General features: G+C 42.4%; 1 protein-coding gene across 6 annotated transcripts in view; it reads right to left on the reverse strand.

Moving 5' to 3' along the window:
- EXOC2 (exocyst complex component 2) overlaps window positions 1–24,847 on the reverse strand; it is a 155,590-nt gene that overhangs the window by 87,921 nt on the left and 42,822 nt on the right. For all 6 annotated transcript variants that reach the window (XM_082414831.1, XM_082414832.1, XM_082414833.1 and 3 more), the window contains exons 5-9: window positions 20,363–20,476; window positions 18,790–18,914; window positions 8,663–8,743; window positions 751–896; window positions 535–616 (exon numbers count right to left, since the gene is read on the reverse strand). In XM_082414831.1, the coding sequence (XP_082270957.1) occupies window positions 535–616; window positions 751–896; window positions 8,663–8,743; window positions 18,790–18,914; window positions 20,363–20,476 (548 nt within the window). The remainder of the gene's footprint in view (window positions 1–534; window positions 617–750; window positions 897–8,662; window positions 8,744–18,789; window positions 18,915–20,362; window positions 20,477–24,847) is intronic.

Raw genomic sequence — 24,847 nt, forward strand, 5'->3', positions numbered from 1 at the left:
AAGCCTGTGCATATCACTGCATGTAAGTTTACCACAATAAAAATAAAATTATTTACAAATTTAATCAAGCCCTGTGATATTTCTCCCAGTTAATAAGGCATGACCATAAGGCATTTTAGGCTTTTCTTATTTTCTGTAACTCTAGCCTTAGAGATAATTTCAAAAGTTGTTTAGTTTACTTTAAAGTAGGGTTAGAATTCATAAATATATTGGTCTTTCTGAAGAGAGAAGATTAAAACGTAGATTTCCGTTTCTGTAAAATATCTATAATTGATTCTTTCCAGTAGAAAAGACTTTAAATAGCAACATGATTAACAAGCAGCAAAGAATGTCCAAGACTAACCTATCCTACAGTTTTCACTCCATCTTAGTAAGAAAAGCCATCGTGTTACTTCTGAAGTAACTGTCTTACACTTGAGAAAGGGCACCATATAAACAAAAACTAAAACGAATGTAACATTCTTTGCAGACTACATTCCACATTCTTCCTGTAAAAGCAAAGTAGAAAATCTAAAAGTAATAAACAAATCTTACATTTCTTGAAAACTTGCACCTCCGTTTTCCCAAAAAGTGACTTGGCCTTTTCATAATCATTAATAACCACATCATAATCACCCTTTAAAATAAAGAAACATTTTGGAGACTGTCAGTAAAGTTTAATGAAGACATTTGGTTAAGATAAAAAACATCTTAACAACTCTTTAAAATTTATGACATCTATGACCATAGGTACATAAATATGCACTCTACCTTTTGGATATTCCTTTCAATATTTAGAGGAAGGTTGAAAAGAAACTTAAATCGCTGGAGCACATTGAGTGCATTTCTAGTGGAATCTGCCTTGTCCTTACGACCTAAGACTTCTTGAAATAATGTGTCCGCAGTGTTACTTGCTCCTATTTTAAAAGGACAAAAAGAAACTTAGATAAAAACTAATTTTAATCAGAAAATGTGTCACTGGACCAAAGAAATAAAATGTTAGACTGCTATTGCACTTAATATTAAAACTCAGTAGACTTTTCTAAAAGTCAGCTATATTGGAGTTTTTTTTTACGGTTTGCTAAAATACAATTTCCTTTTTGCCTGTGAAGTCTTTTCATATGTGTATACCAATTAATGGTATCCAATTAAGAATAACCATACTTACCGGGCCCAAATAAATTGTCTAATGTGAATCTACGTTTATTTTAGCTTCTTTTAAGGTTTACAGCATTATGGACCCTTAGGTTACTTCATTAATTCAGACAACAGGTTAAAACCCACACATATACACGCGTGCACACACAAGTACACTAGTTAAATTCTCTGGATTCAATATCTACATATCTATAGTAATAAAAAAAAAATGGAAAAAATTTTTCAGAAAAGTTGTTCAAAAGAAATACCTTAGACCTAATCCTACTTCTACATAAAATTATCTAGCAGGCACAAAAAATGATATAAGCAATTTAAAATGTCAAACTTTAACACACCACTATTAATGAATATTTCTTAAATCAGCTTAATATTTCTTAAAATGATACACAAACTGGACATTCTATATATATGTATTTTTTTTACCTTAAAGACCTCAAACTCTATGAATCACTGTAATGAAAGAGTTTCTTTATCTAAAACAAAATTTACTGTGTACAAAAATAGTTAAGCTTTTTCAACTTGTGAATTATTTTTAATTAGTCACAAGAAAAGGGGAGAAAAAGGATAAACTTTTTTTGGCTGTTTGACCACTGCTCATAAAAAGTTTTTACATTATCTGGTCTAGTGACTATACTTTAAGCAAAGATGAAAAAAACGACCTCAGTCTCGCTGGGTGGCTGGCGCGCCGCATTCTCTGGTCCACACTGTGGGTGGCCTGAGTGTGTTAAAAGTCATCTTTGTAACATAATTGTTTTATCTAAATAATGTTTAAATTCTGTTGAAATTTTAAAGGCCTGGTATAAAAACTTTGTTTTGTCAGGACAGCTATTTTCACCACCCGCTATTTAATGTAGAATACTAAATTTCTACTCTGAGAAAAAAAAAATATTCCCTTCTTGCCACCAAACCATGTAATATAATGATGACTAAATGAATATTAGAAATGTGATTAAGGTTAAAAGTATTTTTCTTGGAAGAAAATTAATATTAAGCACTTGTTTATCATTTAGAAATAAACTTCACGAATTGAGGCTTCATGAATGAATTAGATACGTGAATGGGGACTGAATATTTTCAAAGGTTGATTACTTATGTGTGCGCTGCGGATGTTAAATCCCCAAGCACTTTCTCTACAATGAAGGAGTACAAAATATCAAAATTAGATTTTTTTTTCATCTTATTTTAAAGACAATTAAAAAATACAAACTAATAATTTCAAACTCCCCTAAAAAGTATAACAAGCACAGGTAAAAAATCTGCTTAAAATTAATAAAATATAAATATTTAATACAGAAAAACTTACAGGCAGAAATTATAAACTATAAAATTAAAATTTAGTTTAGTTACACAGAAATGTATACATATAGAGATTTCTAATTTATGTACAAATTTTAAGTCATGAAATTATGATTTTAATTTATAGACAATTTCTGTCCATAAATTATTCTGTTGCGAACTTTACTGCATTCACAGTAAAATTTTGGGAGTTCATAGCTCTGATAACTGGATGATTATACACAGTCAGAAAATAAACGAAAGCAGGGAAACCGAGATTTGCGCAAGCAGATAAAAATCAGCAGCAGCTCACCAGCCGCGGCTGAGAGGAGAAGGGCACGCTGGCTCCACGAACGGAGGCAGGACTGCCCTGAAGGCCACCTGCATCAGCCCACGAGCAGCCCCGGGCAAGTGCAGGCTGAAGGCTGGCCCCTTCCCCCCGCAGGGACACTGCATCATGGTCTCGGGGATGGATGTCCCTGCACTGACAGCAATGACACTGGCCTCAGCTGGGCTGGCAGGGCAGTGATGTTCTCCTCAGCATGAGACAGGGAGATGCGGATGGACCCAGAGGGCTCCACGCCACGTGCAGTCACAGGAAGACAGACCCTGAGTGGCTCCACTTACATGTGGAGCCTCAAAGCCGAGCTCTTGTAAGCAGGCCGGGCTGGGGCCACGGGGAGATGGATGCGCTCTGAGGATGTGATGCACGGCATCGGAAACAGAGCTAACAGTGCTGTACTGTAGCCTGAAAGTGGCTTCAAGAGGAAACCTCAGACATTCTCACCACAAACAAATGGAATTACGTGTGGCGACAGCGCTGGCGGCGGGGTGCGGGGGGGTGAACACAGGGCATCACAGACAGGTATCCAACCATCACACTGCGCACCTTAAACTTGCACAATGTCCCGTGTCAACTATATCTCAACAGAGCTGGAGAATAAGATGGGAAGACAAGCCACTGCAGCACTGCCCACTGACCAATCAAACTCACACCTGCCCTCAAAGATGGAAAAACACTGTAACTGTGCCCGGAACCCGTCATCCACAAAAGCTAGTCGTGTAATTCTGATGGCGCCTGGTCATTTCAAGCATGTTTATTAAAGTAAACACGAAGCTCTCTCTGGCCCCTTTTCACGGCGCTGGCACCCAGCACAGAGGACGGTACGGGTGATGTATAACCTGCGTCTCTGCTTGATGGGAGCTGGGGTGGGGGGGGATGGGAGGAGGGTTCCCCCTACACACCCACGACACAATTTACCCCAGGAACAATAAAGCTGAATGAAATTTAAGGTAACTTTTCAACGTATACTTAAATTCATAGCAAAACCAGGACACAAAGAGACTGAACAACCTGCTGCTGTGTGTCTCGTTTCTCTTAACAGACTCCAGAAAACGGCCAGACAGGCAGCTGTCTGACATTACAGGGCGACCTTACACGGACAAGGTCACTACCTGAGTCACCTAGCGCTCGTTCCCAGCCGGGCCTGGCGCCGGGGTCCCACAACCGCTCTCGCATCACCGGTGCACATTTCTGCTGGCTTCTCCTCTGGTCTCTACCCAGCTCCCTCGGGTGCGTTCTCTGGACAGATGGCAGAATGTTTTTCTAAAAGTTCGCCATGTGACTTCCTTATTTAAAATCCTCCCACGGCTCACCAGTAGTCTCAGGATAAAGACAAATTCCACAGCGCCGCACAGAGAGCTTGTCATGAGCAGACCCCTCAACCCGGCAGCCTCAGCCCTCACGTCTGCACCCCAGGGTACTCGGTTCTGCTTCATGGCCCACAGCCATCTCCCCTGAGGTCAGCACCTTCCTCCTCGTGCGGCCTGCCCCGCCCGGGATGCACCTGGGCCCACTTAGTGCCCACCGGCCAATGTCGGCCTGCCTGGCCTGTCCCCCTCCTCTCCCGAGGCTCGGAGCCCTCCCCCATCCTCTCTCCATCCACTTTTCCATCAGGTGCCCCTTGTGGGGCTCCGGGACCCCTACCGGCAGAGCACTGTCACACCACAATTTAATCCCCTCCCTATCTGGAACTACTTTGCACTGGATTATAAACTCTCAGAATTAAAGCGCAAGTTTCATCCTCCTGTCCCTGGAATATAAATAAGAGCGCTCAATAAACGCTTACAGGGCAAGTACCAGAAACCAGCCTCAGAACCAGTGCCCAGGACGCTGTTCCCTGAGGGAGGGACAGCACAGGGCCCATGTGCAGGACCACGTCAGTGATCGGGCAGCTGAACCGAGCACAGCAAGCAACCCTAATAATGCGAAAACGACGCTTGTTCTGTGACTTAAAAAATTTTTGCTGAAGCATTAAAAACTTGCTTACTGTTGGTTATACATCAATAAGAAAATGAAAAATCAGTAAACCTAATTTTTATTTAGTACACTATAAAACATTAGAAACACTGAAAATTCAAGTGTTTAATTTCTTCGTAAAAAATATCATCAAGATAGCCCGCCTCTTCTTGTCATAAAGTTTACAGCACGTATCAAGCATCTTTTCTGTGCTCTGACAAACAATCACGCTAGTTTCCAAGTCTGTCTGCTGTACTTCCAGCTTCACGGGTCAGCTGTGAGCGCTCTGTCGGCCTCACTCCCTCTGGGACAGCCTTACCCCCTCGTCACACCTTCCTGGCTTCGGCGGGGAAGTCCACCCTCACTGAGCTCCTCGGGGCTCCCAGTGCCAGTGTCCACACCCCACCACAGCCACTTCTACAACCCAAATCGTGCTGGATTTGAATTCCACTCACACTGTCACCACTTTCCCTTTTCTGATGCACTTTCATTTCTGTGGGCCAACTTCCCCTTCTGAGTCTCCATGTCTGTGAAATGTCTGCAAGTTTCTCCCTGGGAGACGAGGAGGCTGCACACGGGCACACTCTGCTGTCTGAGCAGGGCCTGGCAAGCGTATGCAGTGGGTCCCCCCGACTCTGCAGGAAGAGCAGCTGGGCATCTGTTACTGGTGAACGTTCAGTGGACCGCAGAGATAGCAACCGGGTGTGTACCTGATGCAACGTGGCAAGCATACTGGTCACTGAAACCCACGCATCCCAAACCAGCAAGGCAGTCTGTAGTTTAAAGCGCAGGCTCAGAGCCAGATGCGTAGACACAAATCCCAGCTCTGCCACTTACTGCTGATGTGACTTTAGGTAACGCGTTCAATCCTTCTGAGCCTCAGTTTTTCGTCAATAAAATGGAGGTTACAGCACAAGCCTCCCAGGGTTACCGCGGGGGCTGAGCATCTGTGGACTGTGGGAGCAAGCCCTGACGCCAGTGAGGGGCACAGAGGTCTAGCTGTCCCGGCTCTGGCGACGCACACCTAGACCGCACGGTCCCTCCCTGCACCTGCCTGCCTAGCCCAGCCGCACCAGCCACACAGGGCTACTTTGACTTAAAGCCAAATTATTAAGATTGAATAAAAATTAAATTCCTCAGCAATACTAGTTCCATTTTAAGTGCTCAAGAGCTACATTTCCATCATGGCAGAAGTTCTGTTGGACGGCGCTGTTCTATGCTCTTGGAATAGGTAACAACACAGAGTGAGATATGTGGATTTGATAGAAATGAACAGTCTTCACTTCATCACTGGCTTGAAATCAAGAAGGAATTATTAAATACCAAGGCAAATATGAGAAACATGTATCAGTGAAAACAAAAAAGAATTTCAATGAAAGGCTTCAACATTGATAAATTCTGAACAAAAGGGACTGTATTTCTTAGTCAACATCACCCTTTAGAAACTTAAAGTGAAAAAGGTTGCCCAAATTTAACAAACTTTCATTTAAAATAACTCAGGGAAAATGCACGTTAGTATGTAATTATACACAAGATTAAAGCATTAATATAATCTAAGCAGACGTAGAGAATGGACTTGAGGACACGGGGAGGGGTAAGGGGAAGCTGGGACGAAGTGAGAGAGTGGCATGGACATATATACACTACCAAACATAAAATAGATAGCTACTGGGAAGCAGCTGCATACAGCACAGGGAGATGAGCTCGGTGCTTTGAGACCACCTAGAGGGGTGGGATAGGGAGGGTGGGAGGGAGACGCAAGAGGGAGGGGATATGGGGATATATGTGTACGTATAGCTGATTCACTTTGTTTTACAGCAGAAACTAACACAACACTGTAAAGCAATTATACTCCAATAAAGATGCTAATAAATAAATAAAAGGAGAAATAGAAATTCGAAAAAAAGAAAAAATATATAATCTAAGCAAACCAGACTACATTTGCACTCCTGCATAATTTCTGTTTCAGTTCCCCGGTGGTACAGCTCCTGAAGACCGGTGAATCGGTGACCCGGGCACGCCGTCGGGGCAGGGGACCTGCTTGTTGGGTGGCAGCCACACCCCTCCCAGCTCCATACTCAACGCTGGACCCAGCACGGCACTTGACACAACCAGTCTTACAAATGTTGGCCAAGCTGACCTAGACTAACACGACTTACCCTAAGACAGCATACATCAACGTCCGGTTGACATAAAAATGTTTCTAGGAAAAATGGATTGTTACAAAGGAATATAATCTACAGCAAATTTTTATCCCAGAAAGTCCTGAGTCTCAAAGAAGTGACAGTCACGTTAAGCCAACTTTACCCAAAAAAGAGCAAATTTCAGTAGAAAGTTAAAAGGACACATTTCTAGAAGAAGTTTGTGCTTATAAAGGAACAGAAGTAAAACCATTTCCCTTACAAATTTTATACCACAAGTCCCAAAGGAGAATTACCTAAACTACTGAAAAGAAAAAAATTACGTTAACATACTATGCCAGGCCTCACCCATGAAACAGATCGTGATTTTTTCCAAACCTGAGCCAATATCCATTTTCTTCTACTGATACAATGAGATACTTACTAAGCCAGATTGTTCTCACAAGCCACCTTTTAAAAGTTACTGACATAATCTTTTTTTTAAACAGATATCATGGTTTGATGGCAACTTCTCCAGGGAAAATAACATCCCTAAACAGAAAATATCCATCCAAGACCTTAAAATGTCTATGTTAATATAGAAATAGCTTTAGTAAATGCTTATTTGGGCTGAATTCAGAATATATCCATTTGAACAAAGCTGGTGACTTGGTTCTCAGACGAGAACAAGGAACAAGGTAAAATCTCAAGGCAAAATGGTGATGATGATGATAATAATACCAACAACCAGAGACAAAAAAATTTCAAGTGCTGTCAAACTCATAAAGTTTGGGATGAAATCCAAGTACTCAAATTCTACTACCAAGGAAAGCCTATATCAAATTAAAGCTTCTTTCTAGGAAACACTTTTATTATCAGAGCTATCCCCAGGTTTACAAATAGATATTTACAAAAAAGCTCAGAAACTTTTGCTGATGGGACTAAATTAAGCTGGACGTGCAAAACTGACTTGCTATCACAGTCCTGCATTCATAGAATCACTAAAGAGCTGATGCCGGGGTTCTTAAATGTTTCGGTTATTCTCGACCCTACCCTACTTCCTGGAGAAATCATATGCTATATGTGCTTATACTTGAAAACGAGGACAGTCCCCTGGGCATTACTGCTCCTTGTCAAATATTTTTACTACATACGTGGAAGAGAATAATTTACTTTTAAGCCACTAATATTATAACAGGGATTGATTTATCTGATGAGTTTCTTCTAAATCAGTAGGATAAGTAGCTGGAAGTACAGATGTCAGAAAAAAGAAGGGGAGGTGGACAGGGCCTCCAACTGCATGTATCAGTTTCTCTTGGCCTACAGTTCTTACAAAATGTCTCACAGTTAGAAACACTCAAATATGCAGCTGCCTTAAAGTTGTTTTGGAAAAAGACAAGGCACAAATAAATAGACAGCAGCTCGGTATCTGTCACTCTAGTAGCTGATGTTATTTGCATTGATGCTGGCACATACTTGAAGATGCTTTTTCAGGTTTTGGTCAATGACAATCTTGGTTACTGCTGCGGCACTTTTCTATCTTTGATGATGCTATTTATATCCTGGCCCTCTTTATGGCAGCAAACTTTACTTTTTAAGAAGTACACTGGCTTGCTTTCAAATGATGAGTTCTCATAAATAAAATGCAAACAGAAAGAGAACATTCATTTTCAATGTTGTTATTCCCCTTTATGTTCATTAAATCACTACTATTTAGAAATAAATACTAAAATACAACTTACTGCCTTGTTCTGTGAAACCAGGTCCAAGAACTGTATCAAAGCTCGTTATGAAGTCCATAAATAGTTTTGGGTAGTAGGACAAAACTTACTGTTCAGAACATTCTCCAGTTTCTGCGTCATGGATCCTTCGACTTTTTCCGTTCCATCCGCTTCTAGTTTTTGATGGATGGCTAGAAAAAAGCATCTAGTTAAAACACAGGCTATTTTAATGGGTGGGAAAACATTACGTCAAAATGACATTTTTAAACAGCATAAAAAATGGTCATATTTTCACTGCTAGAAAGAAGCACAAACACACAAAAACTCTGCACAAACTCTGCAAAGTAACCAGCAGACACCAGTCTTAAGTCATGGTAGTTTAATGCTGTTAAAATAGTACATAATACACGTACTTAGTCATCTGATCACCAAGGCTGAGTGGTAAAGACGGTTGAATTAAAAAAGAAAAGTGAGGGCTTCCCTGGTGGCGCAGTGGTTGAGAGTCTGCCTGCCAATGCAGGGGACACGGGTTCGAGCCCTGGTCTGGGAGGATTCCACGTGCCACGGAGCAACTGGGCCCGTGAGCCACAACTACTGAGCCTGCGCGTCTGGAGCCTGTGCTCCGCAACAAGAGAGGCCGCGATAGTGAGAGGCCCGCTCACCGCAATGAAGAGTGGCCCCCGCTCGCCCCAACTAGAGAAAGCCCTCGCACAGAAACGGAGACCCAACACAATCATAAATAAATAAATAAATTTTAAAAAAAAGATGAACTTATATAATTATCTGAAAAGGTTATTAAAAAAAAAAAAAGAAAAGTGAGGCTTAAATAACTAATATCTTTGATATCTGGCCATAAGAAAGTCATTCTTATTTCTCAGTTTCACCATCTACAAAATAGAAATACTACTATTTGACATCTATCAACCTCAAAATATTTAATTTCAGCCTTGGGATTTAACATGGCAAAATACGTATTATTCATGTTCTATTCAGTCTGTAATTATTTCCCTGGAGGTTCTCAAGAAATATCTAGTAACATCTACCAATACGTCAATTTGTGGATGTACGAATTACACTGGAGTTGTTTGCTAATACTGACGCACATCTGAATGATTCTGATAAAGAGTATTAGGAAAGGGTTAACTTATATTTAAAAACTTTTACCTGCTGAAGAGAGGAGGTTTTAAACAGCAGATCAGGCTTGCTCAGGTGACTCATTAAGAAAATTTTCAAAACAAATCCCCAAATACAATTTCAAATTCAAAACTGTGACACAGTAAAAGTAATAAAAATAGCAAGGCAAATATTACTGAGGCATGACCATAAGCAGAGCACCATGATAAGTTTCTAATGCACGATGCGTATCTGGTAAGAAGCCAATGATGAGCTTCTAATGTTATTTCTATTTCACAGATGGGGAAACCACGGCTCAGTAAAATTAAATAAGCTGACCAAGGTCACAAAGCCAAACCCCAAATTTGAGCTCAAGCGGTGTGATCCCAGGACAAGAAGCTTCACCACATCCTGCCCACACTGCATGGGCAGGTGACCCAAACCCCCTCAGCCTTTGTTTCCACATCTGTAAACTGGGAACAACAGAACTACTATGTCAGTGGGGAACTGCATTCAGTTGCAAATACAAGACTTCTTTCCAAAATAACAGCTGCTGAGACAGCCAGGAGTCTACGCCTTCACCAGACGTGCTGCAGCACACACTCCGCTGCAGGACGGCTCACTGCCCAGCGTCCCGGCAGGACTCCAGGGCAGCAGCACTCCTGGACATGAGCTCTTCTCTAACATTCCAACTCCTCCTTAGAAGGAACTGACAGGTTCTGCCTCAACCCACCAGTCAGGAGTGGCAGATTTACAGGGAAAAAAGTCTGTCTAAGCAAAACTGATGTGTGTTTCTTTAATCAATTACAATTTCATTGGTTTCCCTTGACTCACTGGTTAGGGAATTCTGGGTCAAATGAGCTTTGAACATCAACTTCTTCTTTTAATTAGTTTCTAGTCTTAATCTTGTCCTTTTTTATACTTTTTTGTAAAACAACCTCAAATTTTGCATGAAACTCTAAAAATATACTGCTTCTCTGTTGAAAAAACACATTCACAGGAAGAAAAATATATATATTTGCGGGGAAAAGCCAACTACTGTATTTTTAATTGTCTTGGTTGAGTCAGGAATGAAAAAAAAGTTATTTATCTAATATTTTAAATTTGGATTATGTGATGACATAAAACATTTCCACATACCTTGAATTGATTTAAGTTAAATGGGAAAGAACTTTCCTATCTTTAAGGAACGGAGATAAAAAAGCCCAAATATTAAAAAGCGAAACCAGAAGGACGCCTATGTTCCAAACAAGCACATCTGCTCGCACTGCTCCTGAGCAAAGGCTGCTGTGTTCCTGACGGTCCTGCCTGGAAGGGAGCGAGTGGCCACGTGGCATGTTATTAGGTGGTCACCACTCCCGGTCTATCGGTGGCAGTTAAGAGGTTACACCTGAGAGCTTCCGCTCGAATGCTGCTTCTAAGTGAGAGTCTGCACTAAACCAGTCCCCAGCCACATTCTCTGCTACTGACAGGCCCCTTGCCGCTCCACAGGTCCAGGCTGCTGCATGGCTCACAGCCCTGTTCCTCCACAAAGCGGCTTCCTGCGCCCATCTCCACACAGCAGACCCCTCAGGCTGTCAGCCAGCATGAGGACCCAGAGACACTGGGATCTGATAAAGGCAATCCTACTTTCCAGAAAACTAATGCAAATAACCCAAGGTCTGGGTCACTTGACCTTTTATTTTCTCTGAAAACATTTTTAAATAGTATAACTCAATAAGCAACTTGGGGGCTTCCCTGGTGGCTCAGTGGTTAAGAATCCGCCTGCCAATGCAGGGGACACGGGTTTGAGCCCTGGTCTGGGAAGATCCCACATGCCGCGGAGCAACTAAGCCCTTGCGTCACAACTACTGAGCCTACGACTAAGCCCTTGCGTCACAACTACTGAGCCTGCGCTCTAGAGCCCGCGAGCCACAACTACTGAGCCCTCATGCCACAACTACTGAAGCCCACGCGCCTAGAGCCTGTGCTCCGCAACAAGAGAAGCCACCGCAATGAGAAGCCCGCGCACCACAACGAAGAGTAGCTCCCGCTCGCCACAAGAGAAAGCCGGCGCTCCGCAAAGACCCAACGCAGCCAAAAATAAATTAAAAAAAAAATTGTGACCTTGATAAGCAGAAAAACCTCAAGAAAAAAAAAGAGCAACTCAGTCCACAGTCACAGGCTTGTTACAATTTCTCATGTATTAAAACTTAAATATGTGAAGCAGTTGAACACCATAAATCTATATTTGGGAAACAAAAAAGTATGTATGGAAAAGTTCTACTCAAAGAAAAATCAGTTACAGAAAGACTGCCTACTGATTCAAAGAAATGATTTGTTTTATTGAACTCTAACAGAACGTGGACATCGAACTTTGTAATTTCAATTTAAGAATTCATAATATTTGTGTATGCATTTATATAACGCCATTATTAGGTGAGCACTAAGGAAAGGCGTGAGTGCAGGTGGAGCCCCTCAGGAGTGTCAGGCACACGGTCATCCACGAGCTAGCTGCAGGCTCTAACCGCTGAACACTGCGACCGGCCTGTGTGCGGCAGGCATTTCAGGCTACACCAGAGACTGGCAAACTACTTTTGTAAGAAACACACAGTAAATATTGAGGGCTTTGGGGGCCACAGGGGGCCTCTAGCACACATTCTTCTCCCTTGTTTTCTTAAACAACTCTTGAAAAACAGGCATGTTTAGCTCCTGACGTGTACAAAGACAGGTGTGGCCCAACTTGGTCCAGGTGCCAACCTCTGAGGATAATACTAAGATAGGACACTAGGCAGGGTTAGGGTGAGATGCATTAATAACTCAGATTTATATACAGCTTTTCAAACATTTAGTTCTCTACTTCTTACTCTACTCAATTTTTATCAGAGTGGCTAAATCATACATAAATTACATCTAAATTGGTTGGGTACTCTATGAATTCTTTCGTTCCTCAGTTATACTGAAAACAACAATAACATAATTCCAACTACTCCTTCGAAGACTAGCAGGTACAAAGGAGCCCACTTAAGACAAGTGGGTCCTGGACAAGTGCGTGCCGAGGTTACCTGCATCCCTCAACAGAGTGGCACCCACTCCTGAAGCAGCAGCAACACACGGACGGAGGGAGGGCCATGCGTGTTCTGAGCAGCACACGCTGCCACTCTGCCTGGGCCTCTTCCCTCGGGCACCCCTCACCTAGCGTATGGTAAAGGAGGCCAGGCCCACAGTTGTTCTCAGAAGGAGCAGCTGATGGGGCTGGACCTGCCGCTAAAACAAGTGATTGGCCAGGTGAGGGTCAGAGGGACTGAGGAACAGCCAGCCTTTCCTGTAAGGAGGCCCCACAGGCACCACCGCAAGCGGGGAGAACCTGGGCTTCAAGGCTTTGAGGGTCGGAAGGGCACAGCAGGGCGACAGCCACGGGAAAGTGGAGTACGGTGCTGGGAATATTTTTGCAGGATATGGTAAAGAAAAAACTATAATAATAAACACACTGAGGTTAACATTGGCAGATTAGTTATGCCAGACACACTTCTTGCCAAATTCTAATTAAGATACTCATGGTACACACAGGAATAAAGAAAACAGCATAAAACCTTAAAGATAAATAAAAGCCACGCAAGAAGGTAATTGCTGCCAACTGTACACCTGACTGGGATGGACTGAAAAAAATCCTTGGACTGTGTATGAAAAAAGTCCACTCGGTCAAGAGAAGAACACAGATGATATCAAAAGGGCAGAGAAAGGTATTTATCCAGCTAACTCTGTAACACAGGGTGGCCCAGACATGACACACCTGCAGACTTTTTCCCAAGTCTTCAAGACTACAGAGTCTCCCCTACTGTTCTCACCTCCAACACCTCTTTAAGGAAAGGACTGTTTAAGCACGACCATTTCCCAGCACCCAGCGCACAGGAGAGGGAGGGAAACTAGCAGAGGGCTCCTCCCCTGGGCACGGCGCAGGGAAGCAGCAGGGCAAGAGGCCTCTCAGAGACACCCCGGGGAGTGACAGCTGACTGAGCAGAAGAGAAGTGTCAGAGCCTGCAGGTGTGAGTCTACAGGCTCGAAAAGCTCATCAAGTGTCGGGTAAAATGAATAAAAACAAGACCTACATTCCAATATATCCTGAAAAGGGGGTTTTTTTGTTTTGGGTTTTTTTTTTTTAAATAATTTAAGGCTAAACAAATATATCTTAAGCATTTAGGCAGACAGAAAAATAAACAAGTCACCTACAAGTAATAAAGAATTACTCTGGCTCAGGATTTCCTCTCTGTGACACTAGAAGACCCTGGATCAATGTTTTAAAAGTCATTCTCTTATGGCCAAGGGGTTGTTCATGTATGAAAGCAAGAGACACTTCTGCATGCAGGAATTCAACAGATAACGCACAAGAGTTACAAAACAAAAAATCCAAAGAGGAAAGATGACACATATACACAACTGGCAACAAACATTAAAGCCAATGAAATGTATGTGTATAAATGGTAAATTTTAAGTAACTGTGGTAAATATGAAATTAAATGCAAAAGACAAGAATAAATCTAGAAACAGAATCATAAAATAGAAAAGGTAAAAAAAAGCAGCTGGGTCTATGACTTCAGATTAAGTTAAGACCAGAAAAAAGGAAAGCACATGAGGAATGCAGATGTGCCAAACTGTTGTCATGCACATCAGGAGTCAGAGACAACCTGTAATAAAATGTAAGACCATTTCTTCCAAATCTGCAAACAATATGGTCCATATAGCAGAGGTAAAAATGAAAAAAGAAAAAATAACAGAACAAAAGGACAGAAGTTTCACTTATGATAAATGTACACGGCTTAAATTCTTCTATGAAAAGGCAGAACCTCTCAGAACGGCATAAAAGAATATAAATCCTACCATTTCTTGCTTATAAGAGAGAAACAAAATCAAAATTTCTCAAGGTTAAAAAGAACTTAATGCATAATATCATCAAGCAAATGCATACAAAAGGAAGGGTATGGAATGTTAATCCTGTACAGTAAAGAATTTAACCTTGCCCAAAGAGAGGGTTGGCCTTTGCCCTCGGCTGCTGGAAGGTCACCTCTAAGCTCTTCAAGCATCTTCTGTGATGGGGCCTCACCGCACAGTCTGACAATGTGGTTTATGGTGAGGGCTTTGGTCACTTGGCATTGGCTCGATCTCCAGAGGGACTGGAGATGGAGGCCAGCTGTTGGAGTCAGCTCGTGTCTATGTGACAGAGCTCCAATAAAAACTCCAGACCCCAGGCTTGGGTGCAACACTCCACGCCGCCATCTCACATCATCACCAGGAGGGTCGGTGCCACCTGACTCCACCCGAGAGGACAACCAGGGCTCCCTGTGGGTGGGACTGCCTGGCCCCACCCCGGGTGCCCTTCCCCAGGCTGAGCTAAGTTGTCTCCCTTCGCTGTAATAAACCACAACTGTGAGTTCTGTGAGTCCTTCCAGCTGATCACCAAATCTGCGGTAGTCCTGGGAAGTGCCCCAATTTTGCAGCTATTACTATTACCTTACAGTGTAATATTAGTATCAAGAGAATCCAAGCATCAAAAGTTACAAAGGAAACATGTTTTACATACAGAGAAAAACTGACAGAGTCAAAATTAAAGAGGGAGATTTGTCTGGCATGTTTATTATAAATAACCTAGACTTAAATAACATAATTAATCAGGCACTGATAATAATACACCAATCAGTGTGCCCTGAAAAGAACACGCAGTTGCAGAAAACTGGTATCTATCAAGAAACACATTTTCTTTTCATAATATAGTTAGACTAGAAACTAACTTTAAAAAACAAAAATCCACTACAAACTACTAGATCGAAGAGGAAAATTAAAATTTCAAATTTTAAAAACACAAAAAAGGCATAACTGAAGAATCAATGTGGGCTTCCCTGGTGGCGCAGTGGTTAACAATCCGCCTGCCAATGCAGGGGACACGGGTTTGAGCCCTGGTCCGGGAAGATCCCACATGCCATAGAGCAACAAAGCCCATGCGTCACAACTACTAAGACTGCGCTCTAGAGGCCGCGAGCCACAGCTACTGAAGCCCGCGTGCCTAGAGCCCGTGCTCCACAACAAGAGAAGTCACCGCAATGAGAAGCCTGCGCACCGCAACGAAGAGTAGCCCCCACTCGCCACAACTAGAGAAAGTCCATGCACAGCAACGAAGATCCAACACAGCCAAAAATTAATTAATTAAAAATATATCTATAAAAAAAAAAAAAGAATCAATGTAAACAAAGAAGTAGGACACATGAGTGAATGAAATTGGTGACAAGGGCCTATTACAATGAAATTTTAATGACTTTTAAATTATAATGCAATTCTAAAAGGCATGAAAATCTTAATGAAATAGAGAAATTCAGAAAGCCAAACCAAAACCCACAGAACACAAAAAGCAGAGATTTCAAAAGTGCATCTATATACACGCTGCCAGTGTCTATATATACACCCCAGGGTCTCTCTCCAGGAGGAATAGACACTAACGCCTCCCGATGGGATAAGATCGGAAGCACATGCTACCACATGTAGCCACAAGGGTCAAAACTGAATCCTGACTGGTATCCAATCAGGTTAAGTCCCAGCAATACAACGGAGAGTAAAATAAGCTAATGGCACCCTGAGGAAGTAATGAGTCAAATCCAGAATATGGGATATCCTACAGGACAAACAGCCTCGTGTCTTCAACAAATCAATAGCATGAAAAAAATGAAGACAGGTAGCGAAGGTGAAAGGACTGTTCTAGTTTAAAAGAGGCTTAAGAGACTGAAAAAAAAAAAACACCAAATGAACTGCCTGGGTCTTATGTGGATCTTGGTTTGGACAAACCAAGTAAGTGTAACTGGGGAAATTTGAATTTGGGGCCTTGAATGATGCCGACGGATTACTGGAACTTTCTGAGCTGTGGTCGCGGGGCTGTGGTCGAGTACGCAACGTCCTCATCAGGGGACTCACACTGAAGCGCACAGGAGAGGAAGGCCGTGCTGCCTGAGATCAGCAAACACAAACCAAGCAGCCTCGAAACCTCCGATGAGGCGAGTATGGAAAAATATGACCTGCTAAATCTAGGTGACAGGTATATAAGGAAGTGATGGTACTGTTCTCTCTACTCTTAGCATGCTTGAAATTTTTCATAACAGGAGAGTAAAGCTAATTACCTGAGCAGACAGCTTATTAGCTCTTTCAATGTATTAATGCTCTCAAATTTCAAATAATTCCTAATCTACATAACCCACTTCACGGTACGAACATATACTTGTACAGATCCACATGATTCTGTGTAACAGTAACACCAAAACCTGACCGAAAAAGCATTTTTTAAAACTACAGTTCAATTTCAATTAAGACTATAGTTGAAAAAATTTTTAAAGAGCTACTAATAAAACAAATCAAATGCTAAAGTATAGGAAAATAATTACTCAGAGGAGCCACCTAAAGTATAAAAGATTTCTAGCACACACAACTATGTACACAATATAATTCCAATTTTGTAATATGCACTCATATAAGCTGAGGGGGAAAAAGACCAAAAGGAAATACATCAAAATGTTACTGTGATTATCCCTACAGTAGGGTTTCAAGTCGTTCTTGATTATTTGTCTGTTTAATATTTTTTGTAATGTACATTTACATCAAAAAATAGAAAAGCTAGATATATGTGTGTCTAAAATTTTCTAATTTACCATTAAAATCATTTTCTATACGCCATAGAGTCACTCGCTTATTAGTAGTTGGTCAGCATTATCATCTTTGCTAAACTTTAAATTACCAGTATACTTCTAGGACAAATGTCTAATAAATGAGACTAAATTTAATGCACCAAATAAAACCTCTTGAAATCTGCCAGGAGTGAAGCCATTTACATAAGTAAAACCATAAATAAATGAATACAAGTATACATGTGTTTACAAATACATATGTTAACAAAAAAAGGGTGGAGAGAAGAGTCAAGCATGTTTTTGCTAAGGAAGTATTGTAATTACAATAGTTATGAGAACTGCTAATCACATATGGCAAATTACCACGTGCACAGCTATCAGGCATATCGATAACTTCGTTTAACTCGAGAACACTAAACTCAGTTCATTTATGCTCAAGTTTCTGCTGCTGACATAGCACCACTGACAACTTAGAATATCAATAAGCACAAAGAAAGAAGAAAATAACACCATCAAAAAACGCAGGGCACAGAGACTTTATCAAAGTTCACCTGACTTCTCAGCTCCCTCCCAGGCATTCACAACTCACTCCTTCAAAGACCTAACTTCTACGTGCAGAGAGCTGTACCAGATGCACATGTAACTTGTCGAAAGGCAACCAAGCGTGTCTGGCCCAGGAGGAGAAGTGTTTTAAAAAAGATAATAGGACATCCGAACTGTAACAGTATGAATTAATTTTAAAAACTTACTGAATTGAAGAAGGTGTGGCCTCTTAGTCTACAGTTAGGGTTATAGGTACTTAGCTATACAGGTACTTAGTTACAGGTGTCTTTGTTTTTAAAAAGAATTGGGCTTACTTTTTTTTTTTTAATATATCTTACTTTTTACTAGATAAACAATAATTTGATTTCTATTAATTAAAGGTAGTTTAAGAGAAAGAAAAAAATAAAATAACCTACCCAACATCTTCCCTTGAAATGTCTAAAGCCACACCATTTCTATTGAATACAATTTCCCTCCCATGTAAGGATGAGTACATGGATGGGGGAGTTAGCTACCGTGCGGGGCTGGTGGGGCGATGGCTACAAAGAAAGGACACGTTATCACCAGTTCTTCCCAGACCAAACACACAATGGGTCACATCTACAGAATTAGTCCCATGTGCAAGATACTGATGGCTGTACAAGGATTTTTAAAATTCTAGAATTCTACCCTTGGGATTTAACTGGACACCGGGCACTGCGGGGAGGCAGCGTGGTTTCCTATTTCACACGTGTCTGATGGGTGAGCAAAGCCTCAGGGACAAATACTTAAGGTACCAAGCCTTCAAAGAGATCCCAGCCCGGCCGCAAAGACTGACTGGTGGCCACTGCAGAGCTCCGCTCCAGGGACACGGCCTCAGCGCCACAGCCTGCAAACACTCCGTACGTGCAGGGCCGGGTGTCCGCGGGGAAGCCCCAGCAGATGGCTGAGGGTCACCTTACCTGAGAGGGCGTCCTGTGCCTCAAAGAAAGTACTGAGTCCCCCTTTCACGCACGCCAGGCTGCCCTCGCTCTTCTTGTTAGCCTGCCTCTTCAGGTGGGTGACGGCCATTTTGAGCTGTTCAAAACTGAAGTGAAATGAAGAAACCACAAGAAGATAATGCATCAAGTGTGAAATACTGAAGCCTACCCTGGAAAGATACAGACTGATACAATATGTAATCAGATGAAACCAAGCTTTCAAATTCTTACCTAGATCTAAACCTTTACATGTTATGAACGCCAAAGTTACAGCAGCTATACAAGGAGATCTGTAGCCCTCATATGTCAGACCCCTGGGAAGTAAATACACATGGACACATTCTTATAATCGACCCAAATCACACACAGGATTTGCCAGGTAAGGAGTTTTGAAGAGCGTCTCCCAGATGGGGAGACCTGGACCATGCAGTGCTGGGTGCCAGGACTAAGGAGGACCCCCTGGACGTCCACTGCTGTGCTCTGGACACAAGCTGAGCACGCTGACTCTTCAGCCCATCACGACCGGGCCCCGCCATTAACAGTGAAATTACAGGAAACCTGGGGGTCAACTCAAAATTTAAATAACTAAACAGATCACACTATTTCATCTTTATATCTCAGGCAGAGAAAAAACAGTCAGATCTCTGTATTTCAGAAGTTTTATTTCCACCTGAGCTAAGAAAATCTGGCTATATAAAACGTTAACTATATTCTTGAATGCCAAGATGGCCCTACACAGAGAACAGAGATCAATCCTGACATGGTGACAGAAAAGCACGTCTATAATATGAACTCAGAACCATCTTTCACAAAGAAAGTGACAGGCATTTGCTCTAAAAATTTATCAGGCCAAATTTACTCTAGGTATATACCAACTTTTCCTGTTTTCTATAACGGTTTTCATCCCAATAGGTGAGGGAAGAATTTCTCCTAAGGTATACTTTAACAAGTTGGCTTTTCAAGAATACAAATTTTAAACAATAAGCCATTGATTTATTAAAACATTTTTACTAAATGTAACTGTTTTAAGCCAGTCTTGAGAAAAAGTTACAGACCTGCTCTTGTACAGAGGGTGGGTAAACTATAAGTAGCAGACACAAAGGAGCACTTTAATTGGATACATGACCCTTGCTTATTTTTTGGCTAATTTTAAGCCAAGTCTTTGCAAGATGATAAATAACTCATCTGCCTTTGCTCTCTGGTCAGGGAAGGAGGTGTGTTCCTCATTTTAAACCAGCACTCGAGAATTCTGTTACCTGAGTAGGGAGGGGGATCACATTCAGACACAGGACACAGCTGAGACTCCAAAGTTTTAATGGGTGGCATAAATAACAAAACATATAGAAAGAACATGATAGTAGGAAATAGGGGTCCTCTGATTAATGATCCCATTTTATAAATACGGAAACAGATACTCTGAGATGTTCATGAGCTCACCCGAGGTCAAAGGGCTGCTAAGCAGCAAAGCCAGAGGGAAACCCACGTTACCTCAAGTCTGATGAGCTGCACCCCATGTTGTGTGCAAACCACACAACACAGCCCAGCACCCACTAACCTGGCGTTGGAGTGGTTCTCTATGAGGTACCAGGCAGCCGAAAAGTTCTCACTTGTAAAATCAGCACTCATTCCAGGGAACAGCATTTCTAAGTCCTTCTGGGGAAATTTACCTCTGAGGGAGGAAAAGGTTTAAGATATATTTTGAGTGCTATTACTACAAAGATGTAACCAACAGTAATAAACATGAATACAAACCATTACAATGATACATGATACATTATGGAGCCTATGTTTGTGTGTGTAAAAAAATATACTTCCTACACCTCAGCTAACTTAACATAAAAACTTTGTATATGTAAGATAGGAAATTAGTTAAAATACAGAAATTACATCAAAAAAAGAATATGATTTAAAGAGGCTGAGTTGATACTTCATGAAATCTATCCAAACATGAAATCATTTCCTACTCAGTAGATAAAAATCAAAATTTGGGTACACTGAAATTAAAAACAGTAAATCAACTTGTTAAAATGCTTTTTGTTAAAGACCTGTATGAAAGTTATTTTAAGACACACTGATGCCTGATGACGCCTACTGATAAAATCAGATCTATATAGTACCCATGTTTCTATGTCCACATCTAGATCAATTTCAAGAAAAGCTTACACTAACTGACACTCCCTTATCTGTACCTCACTTTCTTGCCCACATTTTTAAGGTCAACTTCTCGATCAGTTCATTTATCTATTCATTCGAACATGAATTAAGTATCTACCCAGAGGTGTCAGGCTCCAAGCTGGAGGTGAGCAAGCTGTGTCTGAGAGCAAACAGAAGTGGGCAGGACCCGGCCCACTGAGGGCCTGTGAGCGAGCAGTCCTTACAGTGCCCACCCTCTGCCTGCAGAATGAAGTCCAAGCTCTGCGGTCAAGTCCCTCCATTTCCCAAACCTGCTTCTCTCTCAGGACTCATTTCTGCTACCCTAATCCTCGAAGCCGAAGCTCCAGCAACTTCAAAGGGATCACAGTTTCCTGCAAACACCCTGGTCATTTTTACCTCGTTCCCCTCTGACTGAAATTGTTCCCCACCCCCATATGGGACACAAAATTATCTTGTCTCTAAAATTTATTCAGTGGGAGAAATTATCCCCAGCCTGGAAGAAAAGGTGTGCAAGTCTGATGACTTCTCTGAGAGTCCCGATGCTGCATTATCACAGACACAGCCTCATTTCAGACGTTAGGCAGCCTTGTCCAAGGGCAACATCCCACCTCCACCCACGAGCACTGCCCGCCGGAGCCCCTCGCCTTGCAGGTGACCAGTCCCCTTGGGCACAACTGGAAAAGGCCTGGAGCCCACTCTCTCCAGGGAGAGGGAGGTGCTCACCTGGGCTTGGGGGCCCTGACCGGGTGGCCGGGAAGCCCGTCACACTCTCCAGCAGCTTTCGCCCCCCCTCCTCTTCTCTACTGGCTCCTTTGTCCCCATTCTCCCCCAGAGGGCAAGGGACATAAGTCCGAAACACAGCTCTCCACGATCTCCCCTGGAAACCCTGCATCTGGACACGGAGGCCGGCATCTCAGCCAGGAGATCCCATGTTCCCTCCTGTTACACTTAACCTCTCTCACCACAGAGTTTTCCTTAATTAGGGGAAGAAAAGGTCTGTTTAACATGGGAGTAACAGACAAGGTGAGATGAGACTAAGGGAGCTGTGGATACCAAGCTGGCATCACCTAAGTCTTGGTAACTCGGAGACCAAGTCAACCTTAATCTTTCCTCACTGGCTTCAAGAGTGAAGAACAACTGTAGCCTCAATCTTCTTGGGGGATGTGTGTGAGCAGGTGTGCCTCCGAGTGTGTGCTCCATAAGCACGTTGGTCATTGTCACCACAGTCTTTGAGAGGGAGTTGGAGAACTGCATTTTTTGAACTTTATTTTGGTTCAGATTCTTCATGCTGGTTTGATACTTTACTTAGTAATAAAATCCTGTCACCTTCGGAAGTTTTTATCATTTTATTTATTTATACTTCATACCTCCGCGTTGGAACTCTGGGGGAATATGCGGCTGAGTGGAGACTTAGTGGAGCCCCAGGGAGGCACCCAGGAGCCTCCCGCTCGCTCTGACAGGCAAGGGCCACGAGCCACAGTTCTACCTTCACCGGCGGGAGGTGTCCGCCCAGGGAGCTGTCTAAGCTGGAAAGGACAGCCTGGTGCACCAGTGGGGCCTCGTCAGTGCAAAGAAGTGCATGGTGGCCCACCTACTGCTTTTTTGTCAACGTGGCGCTCTACGCAGTCCTGAAGTTAGATAGTCTTAACAGAATCAAAAATACCACAGAATCACCTGATACCAACTAAGTCCCTGCTATTAACAGTCTTTATAAATTATTCAACTCCATGAAATTCTCACCTAACAAGGGTCAGGTCCACACTCAGAGACTGAAGACACAACTGACAACAAAGCAGCAAAAAGGGCCTCTGGGGAGCCAAACTGAGCTTCTCTCCCTCGCTTGGGCCCTGCAGCTTTACTCTCGTTGGGTGGTTCCTACCCATCATCAAAGCACAATGTAAGAAGAGTAGCTGGAGTTAAGTATGACAGGACAAAAAAGGCTCTGAGACAATGACAGCAAATAAAGCAAAGAGGCACCAAATGCAGACATGAAACTAAAAAATACAGAAGTTGTATGCCACGCTGAGATGGCTAAGGCCACGCAGTCCCCACAGGTCTGACAGCTAAGTACTACTCAATGGGTTTAGTTTTAAAAAAAGAAAAAAACTTTGTCTTCCTGTCTGGCATACTGAGATCAAGGTCCACCCACGCTGTTGCAGATGACAGGACTGCCCTCTTTCTCACGGCTGAGTAACATTCCCGTGTTCCGGAGCAACAGTGCGAGCCTGGGCACCCACACGTACAACTCCTTTAACCCCTTGTCCGTGGATGCACACTTAGGTTGTTCCCATATCTTGGCTATTGTAAATAATGCTGCAGTGAACATGGGGTGCAGATAACTTTGAGATTCTGTTTTCATTTTCTTTGGATAAATACCCAGAAGTGGGACTGCTGGGTCATATGGTAGCTCTATTTTTAATTTTTTGAGGACCTCCCTGCTCTTCTGCACAGTGGCTGCACCAATTTACGTTCCCACCAACAGCGCAGGAGGGTTCCCTTTCCTCCACACCTTTTCCAACACTTGTTATTTGTTGTGAGCCATTCAAATAACAAGAGAGCCATTCTGACAGGTGTGAGGTGATTTCACTGTGGTTTTGCTTTGCATTTCCCTGATGATTAGTGATGCTCAGCACCTTTTCATGTGCGTGTTGGCATTCGTATGTCTTCTTTGGAAAAATGTCCGGATCCTCTGCCCATTTTTTAATCAGACTGGCTTTTTTTTTTTTTTTTTTTGCTATTGAGTTGTAGGCTTCTTTATATATTTTGGATATTAACCACTTGTCAGATGTGCAAATATAAGCCCCTTATCAGATGTGCAAAACATGTGAAATATTAAAAAAAAAAAAGTCAAACTATAGAAATAGAGCAGGAAAGTGGTTGCCTGGAGGTGGGGGAATAGGGAGAGGGAGAAACTTTCACTCACGAGATGAATAAGGTCTGAGGATCTAATGTGTAATATGTGACTATAGGTGATAATGCCATAGAGAGAACAGAACTTAAATGTTCTCACCAAAAAAAAAAAAAAAGTAACTATGTGAAGTGATGAATGTGTTAGTTACCGAGATGGTGGGACTCCTTTTACAATGTATACGTATATCAAATCGCTAAGACATACACTTTAAACATCTTACAAATTTGTTAATTATTTCTCAATAAAGCTATAAAAAAAGTTAAAAAACAAAAGGTTATATCCTATACTGTTAGGATGCTTAAACTGGCGGTATTGAAAGATAACAAATCCCAACCATCTAGAACTTCCCACACTTAAAGGTGATCTGATCCTTAAACCTTAGTAATATCTCACCTATAATGCCCTAGGTTGTTGTTTTTACACATGTACAGGGTCTGCTTCATCACAGGATAAAGGCCTGAAGTCTAGGGGGGCTCTACGAGAGGACTCTGCTGCCCCGGGAGCCCCTCCCCACGCCGTCCTCCGCAGGACTCCATGGGCTCTGCACCCCTGTGCGTCCCTTCAAGCGCAGCCGGCGGGGCGGGGGCTGACCCTGAGTGCTGGCATTAGTGTGAGTGGCGACATTTGGAAGGGGCCACGTGAGAGCCCTCCACTGAGATCTGAAGCATTAATCCACCCCACCCACTGCACTTCTTGTACACACAGCTCCTTCAAGCACCTAAACGGGTCAAGAGTCTGAAAGGTACTGGATCTCTTGGTCAGAACACTAAGTCCTAGTTCTCAAACCCTCATAATCACCCCTAAGAACGAGTTTATTTTAGAGTGATTTCTTCCTGAAGACATTCAACTCTTACCAATCTTACTGTACATTTAAATTGGAAAAAGAGTAATTAGGAATCAGCCGTACAAGAATAAGACAAGTTACATCAAGGATGACAACACTCTGTCACAGAGAGGTCAGACAGCTCGATCCAG

The sequence above is a fragment of the Balaenoptera physalus genome (assembly GCF_965194825.1).
Source record: "Balaenoptera physalus genome assembly, chromosome: 11".
Lineage (NCBI taxonomy): Eukaryota > Metazoa > Chordata > Mammalia > Artiodactyla > Balaenopteridae > Balaenoptera > Balaenoptera physalus.